Here is a 24438-nt window from a genome sequence, read left to right on the forward strand (position 1 = left end):
GACATTTGACTGTTGCCCGGCTTGGAACTGTGGCGGATGATAAGGATGACGATAATGGTTTACTGGATGATAAATCACTCTCTGCCTCTTTGGTTTCCACCAAAAGGTCCAGACGACACATTCTTTTTCTTCTTGAGCTCCTTATGCTGCCGATACTTTGCCTCTGAAGCAATTGCAATATTTACTGCCTCATGATAAGTGATATTGGTACAGGCTGTCATCATTGTCTGCAGTTTGGTATTCAGACCTCTCATGAACCATTTCTTTTTCTTGGCATCCGTATTGACATGTTCAGATGCATACTGCGACAGATGATTGAATCTTCCCACATACTGCATAACCGTTTGATCCCCTTGCCTCAAAGCAAGGAATTCATCCAGCTTCATAGCCATCACTCCTTCCGGGATATAATGGGCTCTGAAAGCAGCGCGAAATTCTGTCCAAGTTAACGGAACGCCTGCGGGTTGCATGGCCATCAGATTTGCATACCAAGCACCAGCTGCACCTCTAAGTTGCTGGGCAGCAAACACCGGTTTCTGAAACTCTGTGCAGTGAATAAGATCAAATTTCTGCTCCATGGTCCTAAGCCAGTCATCAGCCTCCAGTGGTTCATCTGCCTTGGTGAACACCGGGGGTTTTGTATCCGTGAAATCCACATAGGTAGCCTCATGCCTGTTATGATTGCGGCCACGGTTTCCATGCATCTGATTCTGATTACTTTGAGCCATCTCATGAAGCAAACGAGAATTTTCCACAGTCACATTGACTACTATCTTAACTAGATCTTCTATTACACAACTCTACTCCTTTCCCTGAGCACTTCAAACTTCAGGCTCGGTATCCATTCTAGAATTATTACCGCCTTCATTATCACTTTCATCTATCATTACTAATTCTTCAGGATCTTCTTCTTCCTCTTCTGATTCACTTTCATCGGCAAGGATGACAACACCTGGGTCCATGGCATCAGCTTGAGGCTCATGATTTGGGTTTAGTAGATTGCTAAGCCTATGAACTTCCTCATGTAGATAAGTATTATGTTCTTCTAAATCTTCTACATAAAATTCTAGCTCATGAGTTCTAGCTCTAGCTACATTTTCCCTATGCCAAGCCTCATTTCTTCCCTCCACCGTACGAACTAACATGCTTTCGCAGTTCCTGTGTGCGGTGGTGAGACGCCTCAATTGATCCTGTAATTCTCCTACCTGTATAGCATCCAAAGCCCTATCTCTAGTAGCTTGTGCTAACTCTGTAGAAATCCTCTGTATTTCTGCCTGGAGATCAGGCCTAGAACTGCTACTGCTAGCACCATCATTTCTAGGGGCAAGTTGGTGACGAGGAACTCCTTTGGGTCTAGTGGACTTATGGGGCGTCATCTTGGCACGAGCCATACTGTAGGAAACCAATTTAATCCAAGTAAGACCATTTGATCAAGGTCTAAAGAGCAGCTATGATGGATTACATTACTCAAACCAGTCTCACTACTCAACTCCAGACTAAGAGGTGAAGGAAGTAACGAGTGAATTAATAATGATGCATGAATCGTTCTTACGAACAAAAAACATCAAAGTTTATAATGCACATAAACAATATTTATTTTTATATAGGGCATAGTAAGATTACTACTCCACCACATAAGACCCTTTTAATCAAATAAGGAATGGTGAGAAAGAAATAAGATAAGTCAGAAGCAATTTGGACCAAACTATCAAGTTAAATTTAGTCATCCAAATCATTTTGAAGTTTTTGTAAACAATACAACAAAAACCTTGTAACGAAAGCTCTGATACCATTCTGTGGCAGAACCTCCTAAGTTATAGGGCCCACATGCACCTGTCACTGTTCGACGACCTTTGACATTTATGCATATGTTTCCATTAACTTAAAAAGACTATCGGGTGTCCTCGGGGAACCTCGAATCATCCATGATTTCCGAGCAAGATCACGTTACAGAGTCATCGCAGTATTACAACATTTATTCAAATATCTACACCAGAGTAAAAACAGCGGAAGTCTTACAATAACATAATTTACAAAACAGTAGTTTCAAACCTCGCAACTGGGTTCGATGTTTATTACAAAACGAAATAGTGGAGTGGCATTATAATATAATACAAAACATACAAGGAGATTGCCCTGCCCAAGGGCCACACATTTACTTCTCATCGTCAACACAAGGTACAACTGTCATGCAGCACGATCCAAAACAGATCTGCTCATGAGGCTCACCTGCAACAAGGGTCAACGAACCCTGAGTACAAAAGTACTCAACAAGACTTAACCGAAATAAGAACTGATAACTCAGGAATGCAGGCTCAGGGATTCAAGGTATGGTTTTAGCAATAATCAAAGTTCTTTGCGTAAAAGCTCTTTAACAAAAGTCTTTATATAGAAAGCTTCATAAAATCATATACAAAGCTGACACGATCCATGATGAGATCATGAAACTTCATATCCAACACATTCACAAGCCTTATTTGAGTTCTAGTTATTAGTACTACGATGATGAACAGTGAGTTGAGTCTCCATAACCGAGGAGCAACGACGATTCGAACCGATTATAAACCCAGCTGGGAATTCCAGACCACACGACATATGCAGGTCCCTAACCTACATATACCAACCTACCCTCGGATCCTCTAAAACAAGAACGGGTCCGCACCACCCGAGAATACAGTACTCCACCAATCCAGCCCATAGCCACGTGGGTACACGCTATTCCCGCCATCTCTCCACTCCCAGTGCGCGAGTAGCCATTCTCGTAACAGAATCGCCAAGTTCAGGCTTACCGGAGTATGTGGTTAGTACTACAAATTCTCACCTCATGCAATTCAACAACGGACGTGCCTTAATCGACACAGGCGGAAAGAACCCGCTCATAAGACCTCCATGTCTTGTGGCTCACACACACCGAGTCCGCCCGGTCTAGATTTATTACTCCACATTTCCATATCACGTGATAACATAAGTAACCAATGTTCCATTTAAAACTTGCAGGTGACAAGTAATCACCCGACTGTCATCGTTCTACGCATAGCTAAGCAAAACTAGGCATATACGAGTTTAAAACTGGTAATATGGTAAATATGGAATAACAAGAATGGTAATGCACCAATTAGGCTCTTACTTAACTCCTAATCACTTAATGCAGTAACGGAAAGCAAAAGCAAATTAATTTGTAAAACACAAGGTAGGGTTGTATGCATCCGGGGCTTGCCTCGTTCGTTGACGGAAAAGTCCGGTTCCTGCGACGTCACACAAGTATTCGATCCGACCTCAACAGATGGATTAACCTCCTCAATAGCTGGATTAACTACCACGTGTTCACCTTCGTTCACTACACGTAATAACAATGCCATGTTTAACACGATGCGGAATACGAAATATGATGCTCGATGATGGATACAAAAATTAACAATTTGAATACAACTTTCCTTCGCGGTACAGTTGCAAGTCAAACAAACTAAATCTTTTTCGTAACACATACATCAACTGCCAAGGATCCTTATCAACAAATGACCCAAGGTCATCACTCAATCCAAAATTACAAACAAAACCTAAATCACTAATGGTTACTATTTGCTTTTATGAATTAATTATTTAATTAAAATTATGAAATAAATCAACTTATTCTAATTGAGCTCAAAATTTTAGTAAATGTTCATTACATGATGACTAAGTGGCAAAACAAATTTCATAATTTTTGGACAAGTAAATAAGCCTAGAAAAATCATGGAAAGTCATTTATTAATTAATTGAGCAATTTTTATCATACCCCAAAAATACTGAAAATCAATATTTCAAATTTTTGTCATATAATATACATCATAGAGAATTCACACAAAACTTTTCATAATTTTTGGAGCTCTAAATAATTCTACACAAAAATAACAAATTACAGCACTATTCATTTAATTCTGAAAAATAGAAAAATCCATTTGAACGTTGAGTCACTGACACCCGACCCCACCTGTCATCCCTAACCTCCGACGTTGACCACGGCAGCGACGGCTCTGACCTGCGATTTCTCGCCGACGGTGAGATCACCGGCGACGACCAACGTACCAAAATGATCACCAAGTCTAAGCGCATCGATTGACGTCCCTATCAGCACTGATTACGGCCCTATACTAGCTCGTCGTCGACCATGGCGGACGCGGTGGCACGGCAGCGCTACGCCGGCAGTGTGCGACCGGTAGAGCTCAAACAAGGGATCCAGGAAGCACCAGTGGCTCACCCCGAACGCGTTGAAGCAAGGAGCGAGGTCGGAGAAGCAACGGTGACGCGTGACGATGTTGACAGCGGCCACGGCGGAGTGAAGCTCGTCGGTGACGGTGATACGGCGACTGCAGTGGGAAAAACGACCAAGCAACAAGGAATTAAGCACCACAGCATCGAGATGAAACCAAAGGTACACCAATCAAGGGCAACGGCTCACTGACGGGCTCTGGCCACGGAGAGGCGCATGCGACGGTGAGGTTACCAGCCGCGAGGAAGAAGGCGATGAAACTCGAGCTCCCGGTGAAGACAAGCCAAATTGGTGGGTCAGATGGACGCGCAAGGTTTAGGCGGAGCTGGGACTAGCTTATCAGCGACGGTGGAGCATGGCAACGACGGCACGGGCTCGCCGGAGATGGAGCAGTGGCGACGGGAAAAACAGAGGATGAAGAAAGAAGAACGGCGGCGGCTCCAGAGCTTTATAGGGCAGCCAAGGAAGTGCAAGGAAGCCACGACGAAGCCTTCAGCGCGCCAACGCAACGTCAAAGACGGCCACGACCGCGCCTGGAAGCAAACCGAAGATCGCCGGCCATGTAGCTTCGGCGGTGGACACTGTTCACTCAAATTACAGAAATGCCATTCGCCAAAATTCACAAATTACTCTCAAATTTTCATAACAACTCAAAAATCTCCAAAAACAAAAGTTGTTCAAAATCAAAAGTTCTACAACTTTGCTTCTATAACCATCTCCTAATTCGGTCTAGATTTTGAAATGAACTTTTGAATTTGAATAGGGAAATTTAACGAATTACGCCTTTTTGAATTACTCAAAATTTTTCTAAACAACTTGAAAAACTCCAAAAACAAACTTTGTATAACTTGCCAAGCTCTACACTTTTGCTTTTGGGATCAACCCCAAATTATGTTTAGATTTTGAAATGGATTTTCAGGGTAGGATTTAAATACTGAAAAGCGGGGTTTTCTCGAAAAAATTCAAAAATCCAAACAAACTTTGAATTTTAGTCAAACAATACAATTCAACACATACCATATGAATATAAACTCGTTTTAGTGTATGCATCTCAAAGTTTTCACCAAATGACAAATGCTTTGCCATGCATATGATGACATGTCAGGTTTTAGTATTTTAAACACCCGAGGTGTTACACCATGGCCACTCGTCACCGCCTTCGCATGGCAAGCTATGGGATGGACCAGGATGGCTTTCCCATGGTGCTTTGCCCCAGTTGCATTGATTTGATAGGCGTCTCGCTTTTTCCTTTGCGCAAATCAGCGTCAGAAAATGCCTTTCAAAGAATTATTCCATGTATTTGTGTTTGTGACCTACAAAAATAATGTTCTCCAAATACTTGTGCAAGTTGGTTAATAGTAAATGCATATGTGTTTAAGATTACTTATTTCAACTCTTTTTGTGTCTTAATTGGCGGTTGAATTTGATCGGTAAAGACCGCCAACACACCTCATCCCCTACTTCGCCTCCTTTGAATCCTTTGCAAATGTGCCAACACCCCAAGTGTTTCACCATCACGCGCAGGTGTGTTATCATTTTCACAATCATTTTCCAAAGGTTAATCACTTCTCACCAATTATGCACTAGGCCTAAAATGCAATGCAAGTATTCCAACACCTAGTGGCACTAGATGATTGAGTTGTCCGATAAGAGCTCCTCTCTTAATAGTAAGACCATCTATCATAAATGTGATCACACTCTCTATAGTGTCTTGATCACTAAAATAAATTAGCCCTACCACATATACCTTTGCCTTGAGCCCATTTTGTTTTCCTCTTTCTTCTTTTACATGTCTGGAGCTTGATCAACATCACATGTCCACACCATCACCATGGTCTTCATTTCATGTGGCCATCTCCATCCATGAGTGCCACTTAGCTCCATCACTTGGGTTGGACGAACCTGTCTCAAATCCACACTTAGAACATAGGGTTAGTCCAAATAGGTTTCATCAATTATCCAAAACCAAACTAGGGCTTTAACCGTGATATTCTCACCTAGCCACCTAGGTGCGTTGGTGGAGAGGCAGTAACAATAGCCAGAGCATTGAGCACGTTGGCGTGGCGCCATGGCCGCACGGGGACTGGGGAAGGAGCAACAGAGCATGCAGATTTGGATCTAGGGAAGGAAGATGAGGTGCAGCAGCGGCCAGCAGGAGCAGCTAACATCCAACTCCGCGACCGCGAGCGCTTTGCGGGAAGAAGGAAGATCGTCCGACTCAACGAGCCTGATGTGGAAGAAAGTCCGGTAGCGAGCATCTGTGAGAAAATGCGAGAGAGAGCTGTCAATGCTGGAGAATAGAGCTGGCGGCGATGAATGGGTGTGGGAGTTAGGGTTACCAAATATTTATATATTTAATTTAACTTGGGCTAGGCTGAACAATTTGTATTGGGCTTCTTTTGGCCCATATACTCGGGTCCCCAACGGGTAACAGGAACGGGGACTGCTGGAACGCTCTAGCCCCCACTACACCCGATGGGGATGACCTGTAGACCGCTAAACTCCCTGTGGGGATCAAAATAATCCCATTTTCATCCCCTAATGGATGAAATCCCCGTCGGGAATCAGGGATCGGCGGTCGTTGCCATCTTGATATGCAATCAATACCATGGATATAAAAGGAATTAAAGCACCTGTGTTTCGGATAGAAATGTCTAATTAGGATTTTAAGGATATGTGAAACCTTGACACCTATTAGTATCCATGGTATTGACACCTATTAGCATCATTCATGTCTTCTTGTACTCTAAGGTCTTGTTTAGTTTTTCTCCCTAAAGTATGTTTGGACACATGCATGGAGTATTAAATATAGACTAAAAAAATAACTAATTACACAGATTGCGACTATTTTACGAGACGAATTTTTTAAGCCTAATTAGTCCATGATTTGACAATGGTCCCATTCGCTTCGCTGAAAAAACAAGCCGAAACACTGTTCCGGCTGATTTGTTGTGAGAGAAAAATTTTGTTCCGGCTAAAAAACAAGCTAAAAAGTATGGATTATAAGAGAAGCGAACAGGGCCAATGTGGTGCTATAGTAAACATGTGCTAATGATAGATTAATTAGGCTTAATAAAATCATCTCGCGGATTCATGAGGATTTCTATAATTTGTTTTATTATTACTATCCGAACATTCCCATGTGACACCCTATGTAACTATCGATGTGACACCCCTAAATTTAGCCCTGGATTTAAACACCACCTAAATCAGCGAGGTCCTCCTCGGGGGATCCTTCTGGTGTTCCAAACATGACTAACAGTAACAATGTTATGGAGCTATGGCGTGGAAACCATAAGAACTAAAGAATGATAAATTCATGATCTAAATGCACTCAAACGTACCTCCATAGCATAGAGGTTATTTTATGAAAAATTGTGTACAAGTTCCATAATTTTTTATATGTAAAATGAATTAGTTATGGATTAAGGGGTTTTCTCAACACCTAGAAGAAAAAGGGACACATGGCAGCATAGGAGTCCAACACATGGCAGCAACACAATGTGACATGAGTCATATAGCAGGAGGTCACTGACATGTGAGTCCCTAGGTGGTCAAAGTCAATCGCCGACCCGGCTAGAGAGGTCCTAGGTTTAGGACCAACTTAGATATGGGTTGTGCACCCTTCAGCTCAGCCCGTACAAGTGGCATGTACTCCGCCCATTAGGCTCTCGATCTCAGGGAGCCTGCTTGATGCTGAACCCAAAGCCGTGTGCAGTGAACCTTTGAGATGGTTCACAGAGGACTAGACCTTTGCAGCTATGCCCAGGGGAGGATCATTGCTGAACCAACTCCTGGTTGGTGGGAAAAACTACTGGGCTGCTGCAAACCAGATCTTTGGTGCTGGCCGGCTCACTACTGTTCTGATCTTTGTTGCTCGGTACTTTTGCATCTTATACTTAGAAATTAGAATTAAAGGCAAGCTATTATGCCAATGGTGGTGGTTGTGTGGTTAGCACCCTTATTTCTGAGTTCTGATTCGGCCCTGATCTATCATGTCTGTTAGTACCATAATGCTGTTGTTCGGCTACTCAGGAACCCCATTTCATATGTTAATTTGCATTCTTAATCTGTAAGAGTTAATAATTGATATATAATACTTATTGCAGGGCGCTACATTTTCTAGTGTAAATATGAACAGAGGAAGTATTGACACCTTACAGAGATGATAGACTTCAAAATATCCTTTCCTAACTAAAACATAATGAAGGATAATTAATAACAAAATATGCCCTAATGTAATTCAGGTAATCAAATTATAGACATGAGGTACTCACACCACTGACAAACACAATTTGTATAATTACTCATATTTTTGTGTGTTGCCACTGTCTCGAAATTAAAAGTACTAACGTAGTTTCCGAAGAGAAAAAGAAAGCAACTGGACATCAGTCTTTTTTTGGCAGGAAAAGTTGAGAGATGTACTGTATTACCATCATCAGCCACTGAATGGCCAACAAGATCCGGTGCTCGCTTGAGCCATGCCGTCGAAGAAAGATGTTTACAAGCATGTGGCCTAATTTATGAGCAACCCTATTACAAACTCTATTACAATGGACAATCAGCAATTTAGCCTCTTTTGGTTGTACTGCAAGGTTAAATCGATTGTCATCATTAGAGTTAGAGCTTCAAAATGATAGGCAGTCAGTCTCCAAAATGACAAGAATCAATCCATTGAATTGCCAATCTCAGTCCCTCTCTGAGTGCCTTAAGTTCAGCTACCACAGCTTCAGAATAGTGGAAGCGTATTTTGCTTAGAAGCAAATAAAATTGATCCCTAGTGTTGATGGCGAATTGGGTCCCACACCAGCAAGTGCTAGCACACCTGAGGTCGCACACGACCTACCACATGTAGCAAGCAACTCCAAAATCAGTGAGCCCGTCCTTCGCCACAAGAACTCGAGAAGACCCGTCAGGGAGGTGCACACCTGATGTTGCCCTAGGTCAACTAGGGCACCTAGGACGTGGTTGGATAGCGCTGAGAGATGCAACGAACAGCAAGGGATTGGGAAAGTAGGACAAAAAGGGTAGTGGATGTAAAAAAAGTCGATTGGATGTTAGCTCTCTCAATTGGCCGTGATCCTCTCGTTTATATAGAGGGTGATCTTATCCCAATAGGAAACATGTGTTGCACATAATCTCCAAGTTTCTTATGTTAAAAATATGTTCAAAACCGATTTGGAAACAAATCGGACTAAGAATAGATAGGGAAACCGGCTTGGCCGGTTTTCTCAGTGCTAGGCACCCAAACTAGCCAGTACATGGAAACCGGCCTGGCCAGTTTGGGCAGGGCACGGCCCAATTTTACCCTTTTCTTCGCTCGTGCTTTGATTCTTGTTCCACCAAATGTTTTCTCACATCCTCTAGACACCATAAACTTATTGGTAAAGTCCAATATGTCTATTGGCACATTTTGAGTGTCAACATACGCCCCGTTGTTTTTAGGTGAATATTGCATGAACCTGTAAACATAAAGGGCACTAGACAGCAACAATGTCCAACTCATCAGCTATCTAGTACATAAGGGCAATGTATACATCGGCCATGCTTATTCTAAAGGCGATACATATATCGGTCTATATGAGCACTTTAGGCTTCTTGCCAAATACTTGGAAACTAATTTTTTCAAATACCTCATATTAATTGCTCTAGGGAGACTATAACCTCGCAACGCTTTTTAAAAACCAACCAAATAAATTGATTTTGACCGTCTCTAAAAATATTTTGTGTGGTAGTTTCGATTTACGTTTTTCTTTGGCTATATTCATATTTTACTAAAATATATATCATCAAGTTCATAAGGCAAAAAAAAAGTGTGTTTAGATCTGTGATGAAAAGTGTACAAGAAATGGTGCAGTTGACAAGATATGTAAACAATGTACCAAACCATTATTTGCACACATTTTTGTCCCTAAAGGAAATACACCCATCTTTTGCTGGTATTGCCATGAATACTGGTTTCGGCATCTAGCCACGTTAATTAATTATATAATCAGAAAAAAAACATATCAACGATATATCACAGGTTGTAAAGTACCGACAAAAGACTGACAGACTACCAAGAACAGATGCGATCCCGTGATTTCATAATTCGTATCCAAATGTGAACCAGCAAATAAGCTAGCGTTTGAGATGAAAAAGGCTAAGATTTCGAAGCCACAGAGATTGCCGTTACTTGTGCTTGGGATCAACAAGCCAACCATTGGAACTGCAGCTGCAAATAGGAGCAAAAAAGTAACATCGAATATAAGTCAGAATCCATCAAGCACGGTAATCATCGTTTACAAACAGAAAGTAAGGATATATCACTACCATTCACACAGAAAGTTAAAATAAATAACATGCAGATAGTAGCAAAGAAATCAGTAGCCATATTCAAAGCATGCATGAAGTATTTCGTAGCTGTAAAATTGGGATTCCTCTATTGAATAGAAAAAAAAATAAAACCTAAAGAATAATGTAGACCAGAACAAAATGGTAAAAGTACCTGAATATTACATGAAGGTTATTTCTCAGTAGTCCATAGTATATAGATCATATGGACCCCACCTAGATCTGACCTTTCACACATGTAGGATGTTCAACACCACTAAAAAATGTTGAGTTCAGCAACCTTGATCGTCCTACAAGTAACAAGAGTATTTTACACAGGTAAGAAACGATGAGCCACATTCGAGAAAAAACAGTGCCAATTTCTTAATGTTAAGTTGAGATCAGAACCTGAGTCAGTGAGAAGAGAATGAACCCATGATAAAATCTTCATCCTCTGAAAAAAGCTGGAGATTCTTGGTCCTGAGCAGGAACTCAACCTCATCCTCGTCAAAATCAACCAAGAATCCAACCTTGAGAAGATCGGTGAGAGTCGGAATCAGATCAACTCTTTCATACAGAAGCCCTTGAGAGATCTCCTTGCCAAAGCTTGTCGCCATCTCCATCCTAGTTATCCTTCCATGTGGCCCATCAGACCTCTGCATGTACAACTTGCGGTTCTCCCTCTCCCACCTGAATATCCTCCGTCCTTTAACTGTCACAGTTCTTCCCAATGATGTCTTTACGTTGTAGCTCACACTAATTGGTTCGGTCATATCAAAGATCTTCATGCCCAGTAGGTAAGAAGCCATTTGGTGCCTCTTGTCAGCACCGTTCTCAAGAACGGGGTTGGTAAGGAAAGCTAGGATTATTCTGAGCAAGCCTGGTGATACAAAAGCATCTCTTGCCTCAACTACCTGGTAGTGATGCATGTTCAAATCACAGGATTCAACTTTTGTGACAGACTTGGAGATTGCTCGAACACCGAGGCTCTGGTAGATAGTGTCCATCTTAGCTCGAGCAGTGAATGATAGCCCAGATGGATACCAAACAAATAGTGGCTCTGAAGAAAACTGATCAAACAAATGCTTCAGGAGGAGATCATCTGGAACAAAGACATCTTCCACCTCCCGCAGGATGATCTTGCCACAGGATAGAACAGGGACTCTTGTGACAGACCCTGAAAGGAGCTTTGCTGTTGTCGCATTCCAACGGTTTCCAATGAATTCCCAGAAAAATGAACATCTAGCTGGTGTGAGCTCAGAACATGTGCACTCCCAAGAGCGCCACAGAATGCAGTGATCTAAAACTCTTGGGTTGTGCCTGACACCAAGAGTGGAGTAGAAGAATCCAAGCAAATCCTTTTCATAGTACTTGTCCAAGACTGAGAAGCGCGTACTAAACAGGCCGTTCCTGTCATGAAGAACACAATCTGCAGGGCGCACCCAGTGGCCACTGCTGCTTCCATTGGGTATCCAAATCCAGCTTTGACCTTTATTTCTAGGATCCCATTTAAATGCTGCAAAGTATTTGTAGATCCTGGTTATGGTATCCACTCTCAAAAAGTGCTTCAAGTCCTGTTCCAACAGAGTGCATCCATAGCCAATGTCCACAACAACTCCGATCAGTCTGAGCTCAGTCTTGTATGACAATATTTCAGAGCCATAGAATGCTTCATCGATGAAAGGACCATCTTCCCTGCGGAGATATGAAGACCATGCCAAGTCATAAAGGATACATTGATCTGCATACCTGTATCCAAGAGTTGTTTTCATTTGCATGTTTCTAATTTGTGCTGCAAAGTTTCTGGGATCGGTGCATGTCTGCATGCATTTCAACAAAGATTCAAGAGTTGAGCTCACAAGTAAAGGTGGGCAGTCAGCAACACACAAGGGTACTACATTCTGTTCGGTGCTCTCACTGGTGATCCCAGAGTCACTGACAATCATCCCAGTGTAACGGTTAACAACATTGGGCATGTGCATTTGAGGTTTCTCTGCCGTAGATAGGCATGATAAGATGAAGTCTGCTCCCTGGTTAAAACCTACAATAACACCCAAGGCCTTGAGCTCCTTTTTATAGCTGTATATTTCCTTCCCCATGCCATTGCTCGAGTCACTGTCATCAATGAACGGTAGTCTTGCAACTGCCATCAATGGTTCCCATGAAGAATCAAAGAGCACACATTTGTCTGGAGTCCTGAAACCTTGTGTAGTATTCAGCCACTTCTGTTTTTGCATAAATTTGAGAATATCTGCAGGGAATGTTTTGTGCTCATCCCTCAGATCCTTGTAGCATGAGAGCAGAGCAAGTCTAATTTCCTTTGTAAGGGAAGATGTTGACAAGAGTTGCTTCAGATAATTGGTTATGGAATTGCTTGCCTGCTCCAAACTAAGTACGACACCTATCTTCATCAGTTCGTCCCGGTAGGTTAGGATTTCATTAGAATAGAACGACAAATCGAGTAGTGGAACTGCATCAGCAAATTTTACAAGGCATTTCCACTCTGGATCGAGGATAAATGTTTCCCGAGGAGCTCTAAATCCAGCATTAGTCTTCAACCATTGTCGATTCTTTAGTACCTTCACCAGGTTCCTGCATGAGTCGGCATATCTGATACATTTCAATAATAGCGTAGCAGCACCAGAAGTAACTGGACCTGTTGGAATCTTGAAGTTATCAACAATGATATTGTAATTCTTTTTTAATGTGACATGAACTCCTAGTTTCTCAAGCTCTGACTTGTAATCACTGATTTCAGGGCCATAGAAATCGTTGTCAACAAAAGGTAAACTGCTTATTTCAGATGGTACTGTCCATTCAGAACTGAAAAGAATTGATCCGACTGGGGATCTGTACCCAGAGCAAGTCTTCAGCCAATTGCCGCCTCTGACGGTCTCAATGAGATGATCAGACTGTATGTGTTCCTGTTCAAGGAATCTGATGAAACGGAGCAGTGATAACACCATGTCACCCGTTGGAGTACCTGTTACCATTGACATGAAACAATGATTGCCTATGTATGACATCACTTCAGCAAATTCAAACCTCACACCTAGTGTTCCCAATACTTCCTTGAAATCAATAATATTGCCCAGGTAATATTCTTGATCAATCATTGGCACATCAGCAAAGGCAACTCTATCCTGAAACAAGCAACCCCATTCTGCATTTGAACAGAACGAATCTGCTGGTGAACGGTAGCCAACAGATGTCTTGAGCCAATTCCCATACTTGATGCAACTTAAGAATTTTTTAGGTATACATATACCCCTTGTCCTTAAATTCTCAATCCATTCCAGAAGGAGAAGTGCTTTCTCTGTAGTTAATGAAGATGACGCAACAGGAAAACCAGCATCAGGGGGAAGCAGAAAAGGCACATCAGTGCCATGTATAAATGTCCTTATAAATGATAAAAACTGATCATCACATGTATGCTCCCCAGAGGAATTTCTAGCATAGATGTAATCATCTCCAAGTTCTACATAGTTTTGTGCCTTCCATGGATTTTCGCCCAACAATGCAGCCCACTTACTTCCTTTAGATGGAACAAGAACCGTGCTTCTTGCAGCAACGACACAACCACAATTGTCAACTATGGGCATTAAATTGCATATATGCTTTACATTCCATTCTGGCATTAAATTCTTTGAATGCAAGTGATATATGAATCGAGTAAAAGAAAGAACCATGTTTTTCTCATGCAAAGCTTTAACAACAACGAGAGCATACTCATGTAGGGTCAGACTCTTCACTGCTACATACTTCTCAAGCCATTCCATTACAGTTATTTTCTTCGGAAACAGACCCAGTGCTTTCTGAGTAGACAGTGGCATAAAGAGTGTCCGAGACGCTGTTGAGAATTCATTATTCCAGTTAATGATCAATGGTACATATTCCTCATCAGATAGCATGCATAGTCTCTCATCGCCCTTTGTGGCTTCATACACACTCATGTAAGTTAGTAGACCACCTCTGCCGACACACTTCACAAGTGGTATTTTCTCCATCTTTGTGCTATCAAACTTAGCCTTCCAGTTCTGAGCAACAAAAGTGAGAAGATCAAAATAAATGTCTTCAGGCAGCAGTGCCACAAGATCTGAACCCTGAATACACTTTCCGTACCACTCAGAATCAACATAACCAATACCAAGAAATCCCAACTCATCATCATATACTTCGCTGTCAAAGTAGGAATTCAGAATATGAGTGCCATGCGATGAAATGTTGGGAACATCAACTCCCATCTTCACTGCCCTGTTTATGATGCTCCAGAATGCAGACTCTATCCGGAAAACCTCTGTAGGCTTACGGAATACTTTTAGTGAAGAACAGGTCTCACACGGAATTATATCCACACCGATCAGCTTATTTCTTATAGATAGCCGGACAGAATCCATCAGCACTATGGAAGAGTGATTAAGTGGCAGAAATTTGAAAATAGGTGGAAGAGCAAATGCTGGAGCACTTTCTATTGACTTCAGTAATACCAGGAAAGCATTTACAAAAGCAGAAGATACACATTCTAGTATCCCTTGGTTCCACTGGCTGTCAAGCAGGATTGATTCTCTAGATGATGACAGCAAGAAATCAGCCTGGATAATGAAAGGAAAGTTTGTTGCCATTTCAGTTGGCAAGAATGCATAAACACCAGGTGATCCCATCGCCTGGCTCAATCTCTGACCATGGGGGAATGCTAGCATGACAACCCACTGATCAATTCCTTCTCTCTTTTGTACACGGCATTCTGGTTTCACAGGAAAATGCTGCTTCCAGATGTAGTAGCTGCATTGACGCTCACCTGTCTTGTTCTCCAAAGCTGATAAGTGAAGAGTATATGACTCTGCACCAATTTGCTTCCTAGTTAAAGCATCAGCTTCACTTGATATAGAAATTTGACTAAGACTAGTAGCATTCAGGTCATCATTAATCTCCCTCACGGAAATTTGTCTAATCTTGGAAAGGAATAATAGTACTTCAGGGTGCGTGCCGGAGAGCTCCTTTTTCACAGCATCTATTTTATCACTTTTCAGAGGTAATATAATAGTTGTGGTTGGGAGGCTTTTCAGACAGCCATATATATTCATTATGTCTGCAATACTTGGACAATCTTCAACCCATTCAGGAACAATATACCCAATACCACAGTCTACTGAAGGATCTTCACTAAATTTAATTTGATACCCATTGCTAAATATATGGGGATTCTTGGATACCAGAAACACACTTTTGAAACCAATACCTGCATGAAAAAGAACCAAATTTCATAAAACTAACAAAGTAGATTTCCTGAAGTTTCTATTATATTAAGTAGAGAAGAGCATGACTAAAAATAAAAGCAGCATTGTAAAATATTATTGTCGACCCTAAAAAAAATGTTATCGTCAACCAATAAATTGAATGATACAGATTCTAAGTTTTAGACTTTTAGGTGATAGTCATAAGGATGTACCTTTTTCCCCAATATAACCACTACCTCTGTTAGACTTTTTGGTCGATTTGCCAATTCTAGAAATGGATTCAATGTTTGCTGGAGTAAAACCATTCTCATTATTGAATACCAAGAGGGTTGCAGTTGCTCCACTACAGGTGATATCCTTCGATGTGATTACAAACTCCAAAGCTGGTAACACCCCAGAAGGATAATCATTGTCCTCAGCATTCTGATGTCACACCATATGAAAAGGTATTATAGTCAAAATGGTAAACAGATTTTGTGAAGTTACTAACTAGTAATGTACAATGAAATGTCACATATCACACTTCTGGGCAAAAACATTAGAAACTGAAACGCTAACAATAAAAATTATTAAAATTGAAAGAACATTTGGCATCTTTTTTCTTGATTCTGTAAGGCTCAGTCCTGTATTATGGCTTCACATGTTATGTGTAACATCCCGTGTTTCCGTGTAATAAAAATCCCAACTTTCAAAAAAAATTCGGTGAATGTGTGTTGCATGTAATGTGTAGTCAACTTAAGTCAACCTTTTCCTTACTAATCCTAATCTCTCCCACCTTATTCAACTAAATTTACAATAATCTTGTGCATCATGTAGTATAGATGCATGTGTGATTTGGTTCTTGTCTTAGTTGTGCTTGGAGGTAATCTCAATCCCTATAAATAGGAAAATCATTTATTCTTAGTCTCCTAACTCAGGCCCTATCTGGCCCACTCCCGTCCTCAGTGAAAGTGTTTTGGGAATGATTGATTGTATTCCATATCAATGTACATGTATATATATACAGCTGGGGTGGCAACAAGCCTACCGCACACGCTGGTATTACATCCACAATTAGTGGAGCCTACCATAACATGCTAACACTCCCCCGCAGTCTAATCAGGAGCATCGCTAACATTCAGACTGGATCGAAACTCCTGAAATAGTGAGGTAGGAAGGCCCTTGGTGAAGATGTCGGCGTACTGCGATGTTGTAGGAACATGTAGAACCCGAACGTGGCCGAGGGCGACCTTCTCTCGAACGAAATGGAGATCAATCTCAATATGCTTCGTCCGCTGATGCTGCACGGGGTTGCCGGAGAGATATACAGCACTGATATTATCGCAATAGACCAAGGTGGCACGGCGAGGGGGGTGGCGAAGCTCAAGAAGCAGCTGACGTAGCCAAGTAGCTTCAGCGACACCATTTGCCACTGCACGATATTCAGTTTCAGCACTTGATCTGGAGACCGTATGCTGACGCTTAAAGGACCAGAACACCAAGTTATCCCCGAGGAATACTGCGTAGCCAGAGGTCGACCGGCGAGTGTCAGGACAGCCTGCCCAGTCGGCATCCGTGTAAACGACAAGGTCCGTAGGTGTAGATCGGCGCATGGTCAATCCAAGTGACAGCGTACCCTGCAAGTAACGCAGGATCCGCTTGAGAGCAGTGAGATGCGGTTCCCGAGGATCATGCATATAGAGGCATATCTGCTGAACTGCAAAAGCAATGTCTGTTTTGGTGAAAGTCAGATACTGCAGAGCGCCAGCTAGGCTGCGGTACTGTGTAGCGTCAGCAACAGGTGGTCCATCAGCAGATAGTTTGGAGTGTAGATCAACAGGCGTGCTACATGGTTTGCACGCAGTCATCCCAGCACGCTCCAAAATATCCTGACTATACTGCCGCTGAGAAAGAAACATACCATCGGCAGAGCGTGTCACAGAAATGCCCAGAAAGTGATGCAGCTAACCCATGTCAGTCATGGCAAACTCACGCTCGAGAGCCTCAATGATGTGCTTGAGAAATCCGGCGGAGGAGGCGGTGAGAACAATGTCATCCACATAGAGCAGTAAGTAGGATGTGTCTGGACCATGGCGACATATGAAGAGTGAGGTATCTGACTTTGTTTCAACAAATCCCAGGGACACTAGGTGAGAGGCGAACCTGTGATGCCAAGCACGAGAAGCCTGCTTGAAACCATATAGGGACTTGTTGAGCCGGCAGACAAAATATGAGCGAGAAGAATCCACAAACCCAGACGGCTATACGCAGTACACTGTCTCATTGAGAGTACCATGGAGAAATGCATTCTTAACATCGAGCTGATGAATGGGCCAGTTCTAAGAGAATGCCAGGGAGAGAACAACTCGAACCGTCGTAGGCTTAACAACAGGACTGAATGTCTCATCATAATCAAGGCCGGGACGCTGTGTGAAACCCCGTAGTACCCAGCGTGCCTTGTAGCGATCAAGAGACCCATCGGCAAGCAATTTGTGTTGATAAATCCACTTGCCAGTCACAACATTGACGCCAGGAGGGCGAGGCACAAGACTCCAGGTGTCATTGGCAATCAGAGCGTCATACTCAGCCTGCATAGCGGATCGTCAATTGGGGTCTGATAGTGCATCTCGAATAGAGCGAGGAAGGGGTGACATGGGCACAGCGTGGAGGTTGAGGCGGTCCACGGGCTATGCGATGCCAGCCTTGCCGCGCGTGCGCATCGAGTGCGCATTGGTGACCGAAGGAACGGTGATCAGTCGAGTAGCAGTTGTGCGGCTGGTACCGCTGGCAACAACCTGTGTGCGAGCAGCAGGGGCAGTAGGACCGGCAACACTCGTGGTCCGCGTGGCGCCACTAGCAACGGCCTGTGCGGGGCGCACAGGGGCAGCGACGCCAGATGTCGTGGACGCAGTGCTCGCGATCGGCGGGGCGCCACTGGCAGCGGCCTGTGCGGGATGCACAGTGGCGGCAGTGCTGGATGCAGGAGAGATGGACCCGGGCGACCACGGCCCTGCACTAGGGCTCGACGGTGCGGGGTGTGCTGCCGAGGAAGCTGCAGTACCTGCACGCACAAAACGAGCTCCAGGAACTGAAGCAGTAAGATCATGATCATCGATGAGAAAATCCAAGGCGGAGGATGCCATTGGTGTGCTAGACATGTCGGAGAAAGGGAAAAAGGATTCATAAAAAACGACATGTCTAGAAATGAGAATGCGGTTCGACTGAAGCTCGAGGCAGCGATAGCCTTTGAGCTCCGAGGAGTAGCCGAGGAAAACACATAGAGAGGAACGAGGGGCAAGTTTATGAGGCGCTGTGGATGCCATATTAGGATAACAAGCGCACCCAAAAACTTTGAGGTGATCATAGGAGGGCTTGGTGGAAAATAGAGCAGTATATGGTGTAGAGGAGGCAAGGGTTTTAGTGGGGAGGCGATTCACAAGATATGTCGCGGTGTGAAGACCCTCAACCCAACAGGCTGGAGGGAGACTTGCTTGAAACAAAAGGGAGCGCACGATGTTGTTCAGGGTGCGGAGAGAACGTTCGGCTTTCCCATTTTGTTGAGAGGTATAGGGACATGACATGCGGAGCGCGACACCATGGGAGAGAAAGAACGTGCGGGCCTGAGAATTGTCGAATTCACGGCCATTGTCGCACTGAACGCTCTTGATGGTGATGCCAAACTACATGAAAATGTAAGCGAAAAAATGAGAAAGAGTGGAAAATGTCTCAGATTTGAGGCGGAGCAGAAAAGTCCAAATGTAGTGGGAGCAATCATCAAGAATGACCAGATAATATTTATAACCCGACACACTAACAATTGGAGATGTCCATAAATCACAGTGTATTAAATCAAAATTATGGATGGCTCGAGAGCTAGATGAACTGAAAGGCAAACGTGCATGGCGACCAAGTTGGCATGCATGACAGATGTGATCAATATCATCTTTATTACATGAAATGACACTGGAACTAATGAGTTTGGACAAAGCTTCATGCCCAAGATGACCGAGACGGCGATGCCAAAGGGAGGTGGTTGCGGCGAGGAATGCGGAGGTGCTGGTGGAGGGTGCATAGAACGGGTAGAGGTCACCGGAGCTATTGCACCTGGCGATCATGTTCCTGGTTTGCAAATCCTTCACAGAAAGGCCAAAAGGATCAAACTCGATGGAGCAGTTATTGTCGGTGGTAAAACGACGAATAGAGATCAAATTCTTAATGATGTGGGGCGACACTAAAACATTTTTAAGAACAAGATTACGATGCGGTAAAGAAAAAGTGTGTGATCCAGTGGCAGTGACAGGGAGCAAGGCACCATTTCCCACGATGATAGATGAAGGAGTAGATGAAATAGGTGGGGAAATGGTGGAGAGTTTACCAGCATCCGATGTCATGTGTGATCCAGCACCAGAGTCGGCATACCACTCAGTCGTCGAGGCCGGAGGGGTCAGCGTCTGAAAGTGTTTTGGGAATGATTGATTGTATTCCATATCAATGTACATGTATATATATACAGCTGGGGTGGCAACAAGCCTACCACACATGCTGGTATTACATCCACAATTAGTGGAGCCTACCATAACATGCTAACACTCAGCTCCCGCTCAACCCAAGTGGCCAACAGGCCCAGCTCGCGCCCCATCAACCCAACTCCAGCACCAGTCGGCAACAGCAGCCTAGCTCCCCTCCCTATCTCTCACGTGCATGCTCCCATGGGACCCATGCATCAGCCGCAGCAGCTGCCCTCTCCATTTCCTCTCCGTCGCTTTTCCCATTCCCACGCCGTCTTCTCCTTTCTCTGTACCGACGACGCTCCCCTGCTTTCGTCCGCACACGCCGCTGCTCTCCGTCTACCGCCGTGGAAGCCAGGCACACCCGCGCCGCAAATTGCGGAGCGTCCGAACCCCTAGCCCTTCTCGAAGGTTCCCGGCTCGCCCACCTACCCGCACCTCCGAATGGCAGCCACGTGCACCGGCCGTCCCATCAAGCGGCACGGACAGCGGCGCTTTCACCTGGAACCCTAGCCGCCGGGCTATAAAGCCCAAGCCGAGGCCTCACCCTCACCAACTCCCTCCTGTCCACCACCACCCTGCCCTACCTCATAGTGCTGTTCTTGAGTCTAGATGAGTTAGGTTTTGTTGTGGTTTTATTGCTTCTTATTGGTGGTCGTTCTCGGCTTTTTGTTCCATAGCGATGGTTTGAGCTCGGATGGAGAAGGAGACTCCCGCTGGTCAACGACAACGACTTTCGGAGATGCATACGACTACTTCCTCTACACCGCAGGTGCCATGGCAGCAAACTTTTTCTTAGAGAATCCTATTAGGCATTGCAAGTAGAACTGCTAGCGCTTTATATTTATTCGTTTGCTAGATTATGTGATGCATGCTATTGCCTAAGCCTTGTTTGCCTTGCTTGAAACCACTTCACCCTGATTACCCAGCTTCGAGCTCGCACTTATAATATGCTTGCCTGCTTGCTTGCATTTATTCCATCATAATTACATAAATTCCTTGCTATGTGATGTGTGATGGATGTTTGGGTGATGTGGATGATGGATGGGGTTTAGCCACGAGGCATCCCCATGTGGTATGGTTTGATACGCGACGGGAGCAGTGAATCCTGAGTGGGCGTTGGTGATGTGAGGAGTTCTAGAGATATTCCTTGCCCTCGAACTGATTCTTGGAGATACTGGCTAGAGTGAGAGGTTGTCGTGGTGTATGGAGTGCACCAAGGGTAGTTCCTGTAGCGGGAACACAGAATCCCGGAGGGACGACGTGTCCCCAAGGGACATTGGGATGAGGAGTTTGTGGATGCATAGATCACCTTTGTGGGGTGAGTCTAGTGCTCTGAGGGCACACGGTTTGGTGGAAGGTGCTTGCTCTGGCCAACCTAAGGACTGACGTAAGTTGCAACCATAAATCACAGGATACTTTCGTACACACCACATGCCTAAGTGGGTACAGCCTGTTGCCCTAGTAGTGCAGGCAACCACCAGTCTCTGTGGGAGTGAGTAGGCATGCGGTCTGTGCCCCTGTGCAATTAGTGTCAGGAGGGCGGGGGTTACTCCATGCTACCTTGACGACACGACCCTAGCTTATATAGTGGCGTCTATATATCTTCGTTCGGGCTGGTGGACAGGGCTGGTGTTAGTCGGCCTAGTATGCGGTGGCGGTGTTCATCGCTGATGGTGATTCATCAGCGGTGTTCATGTGGGGTAACAGTGTACTCTCTACAGAGGTTAATAATCTATATGTATCGGTCTTGGATATGATCACTTACCTGTGTGCAGGGTTCAGCTCACTAGCTTCTCTTGTGCTTTGCTTCTCTCCCCCTAAAGAAAAGGTCCGGCTTGAGGCCGCCTCGTCGACTAGACTGAGAGACTGAGGGTGTTGTGAGGGATGATGAGTGGTGACTTGTGATGATGATGAGGGGATGGTGAGAATGAGAGTGTGGTTTGGGACTTGAGAAGATATAACTATTTTTTATGCTTTTCTGCATGCGCTAAGGATGTAAACTACAGCCAAACTATTAGTATCACCGGATCCCTTTATTTTCTATTTTCCACCAAAGCTCATTCGGTGCTGATCATGGCCTGCACATATCTGATGGTGTGTAGATTTCTTGCCTCGCAGTGGTGTTGTGAATGGTAGTTGGTTTGCGGATCTACTCTCAAGGATGCCTGTGGATTGAAGACTCGTCAAGCTTCGCTACTACGATTAGATTTCTGGTGTTTTGTTTGATTTTAGTCCAAAGGGCTTTGTAACTAGATTAATGTAATAGGCTTAATTTTGTACTATGATGTGTTGTATGACTTTGTAATCATCTGAAAAATGGATGCCTATGATAGCTGAGGTATCCTGGGACTATCACAGAGGGGAAAGAGAGTCGGAATTTCATTTTTGAAATCCCGCTTCGTTTCATTATGGCAAGTGGAGCCGGCCCAGGGGCCCATACGGTACTGTAGGGGGTCAAATACCACATGAGCAGTAATAGATCATATTAGATTAGATTGATTAGGATTAGTAACGAAAGAGATAAGTTAGAAAAGGGATAAGATAGATTAATTCGGTTAGGATATTACTTAGGGGTCAAATACGTTGTCTCTATAAAAAGGACCATCATGTATCAGTTATAGTCAAGCAAGAAGAAAATCCTAAGATAGACCCCGAGGAAGGGCGGCTATCCGGGGTCTCTCTACTAATCCATCTATCCCACGGCCCTGTTCGCTTAACTTATCGGCCGTACTTTTTCAGCAAAAGAACAGTATTTTTCTCTCACAACAATTCAGTGAAGAGTACTTTTGAGCCTTGTTTTTCAGCAAAGCGAACTGGGCCGTAGCCACATGATATAAAAATATTTCACCGTTGTTTGTTAAACCTTAATTTGTGGAATTGAAAAAGAAATAAGTACCATCGTAGTATTCCCTATATATTTTCTTTCACTCTAGAGGGTGTAACTGTTTGACCTGAAATTGTTAACAGAATATTGACAATCCAGAAGCCACACTGGAATGCAATAGACAGTCTCATTACCATGTCTATCTTCTGGTGAATAAATGCAAATTAGCATAATTTAAGACATCGTTTTGCAACAAGAAACAGAAAAAACTGGAAAAACAAATTCAGGTTACTCGAGCAAGAACCACATGTGGCCCCTTTGTAGCGCCAATACCATAGTGTTCTTGAGTGATTGTTCATCATTTGTGATTGAGAATTGAGTGAGATCGAGTGAGTAGAGACTTATTGCATTTTGGCTACACAAAAGAATGGCACATTGCCCAACAAGGAACCATGCATGGAGGGGTCCGGTCTGAGTATGTACAGATCGGAATGGACCGGGATATATATACCGCAGGGCGTAGGTGGATTTACGAATAGCAAGATACCTGGATGAGCTCCATGAGGAAATGGACATCCTTGCTGTAGAGCTCCTGGCTGAGGTAGTTGACGGCCTGGTGCATGTCCTCCGCCAGCGGATTCCGCTCCTCACGCCCGATGAAGTAGCGCTGACGCCGGATCCTCTCCACGTGCTCCCGTGGCGACACCGGCGGCACCGCCGAGGACGACAACATGGTCGCCGGCCGGCTCGCCGCAAATGGCGAGCGCTCGTTCACGTAAGATCACTGCTAGCTGCTGATGAGTGATGATCGAACTGGGTGGGAGAAGACGAAGAGGGAGGCCTTGGTTGGGAAGCGGAGGCGCCGGGGCAGGGTAGTGGGCGAGGACTTAATTGAGCTGCTGGCCTTGGAACTTGCATTGGAAGGCCAACAGGCTGCCGGATTGGCACCATGGCCCGGGGTGGCGCCTGCACGGTGGGGTAGTGCAGCCAGTGTGATTGAGAGCGGGTTAGTCGCGCGGGACCACTTGTCATCGGACTATGCAAGTGTTATGCGTGCAGATTCCACTGAGTGGCAGTGGCACACATATACCCATATTTTTTTCCCTCAAAGAACGTAGCACGCATGTAGGAGTACTAGTTTGGTAGAGCCAAACATATAGAGAAAAGTTATTTTGAGCTTAAAATTTGTGCTTGAGTTTTCCGAGTTCGAAAAACATAAATGTTCAACGTTTTTTTTTCTTTTTGATGGAAACATATTCGAGGAAATTGCTCATGAACGTTGATCTCGGTATCACTAGAGAGTTGGAAGACGTCTAGTGACATGAT

The 24438-nt window shown here is 44.0% G+C and overlaps 1 protein-coding gene across 1 annotated transcript; it reads right to left on the minus strand.

Moving 5' to 3' along the window:
- Nucleotides 1-10974: 10974 nt before the first annotated feature.
- LOC136483209 (uncharacterized) lies at nt 10975-23924 on the minus strand. The gene is made up of 3 exons (XM_066480263.1): nt 23660-23924; nt 16011-16221; nt 10975-15800 (listed from the first exon to the last, which is right to left on the minus strand). Exons 1-3 carry the CDS (start codon nt 23843-23845, stop codon nt 10975-10977), a joined length of 5223 nt encoding a protein of 1740 aa, XP_066336360.1. The 5' UTR covers nt 23846-23924.
- Between the last annotated feature and the right edge of the window lie 514 nt (nt 23925-24438).

This window comes from Miscanthus floridulus, chromosome 9 (assembly GCF_019320115.1).
Source record: "Miscanthus floridulus cultivar M001 chromosome 9, ASM1932011v1, whole genome shotgun sequence".
NCBI lineage: Eukaryota > Viridiplantae > Streptophyta > Magnoliopsida > Poales > Poaceae > Miscanthus > Miscanthus floridulus.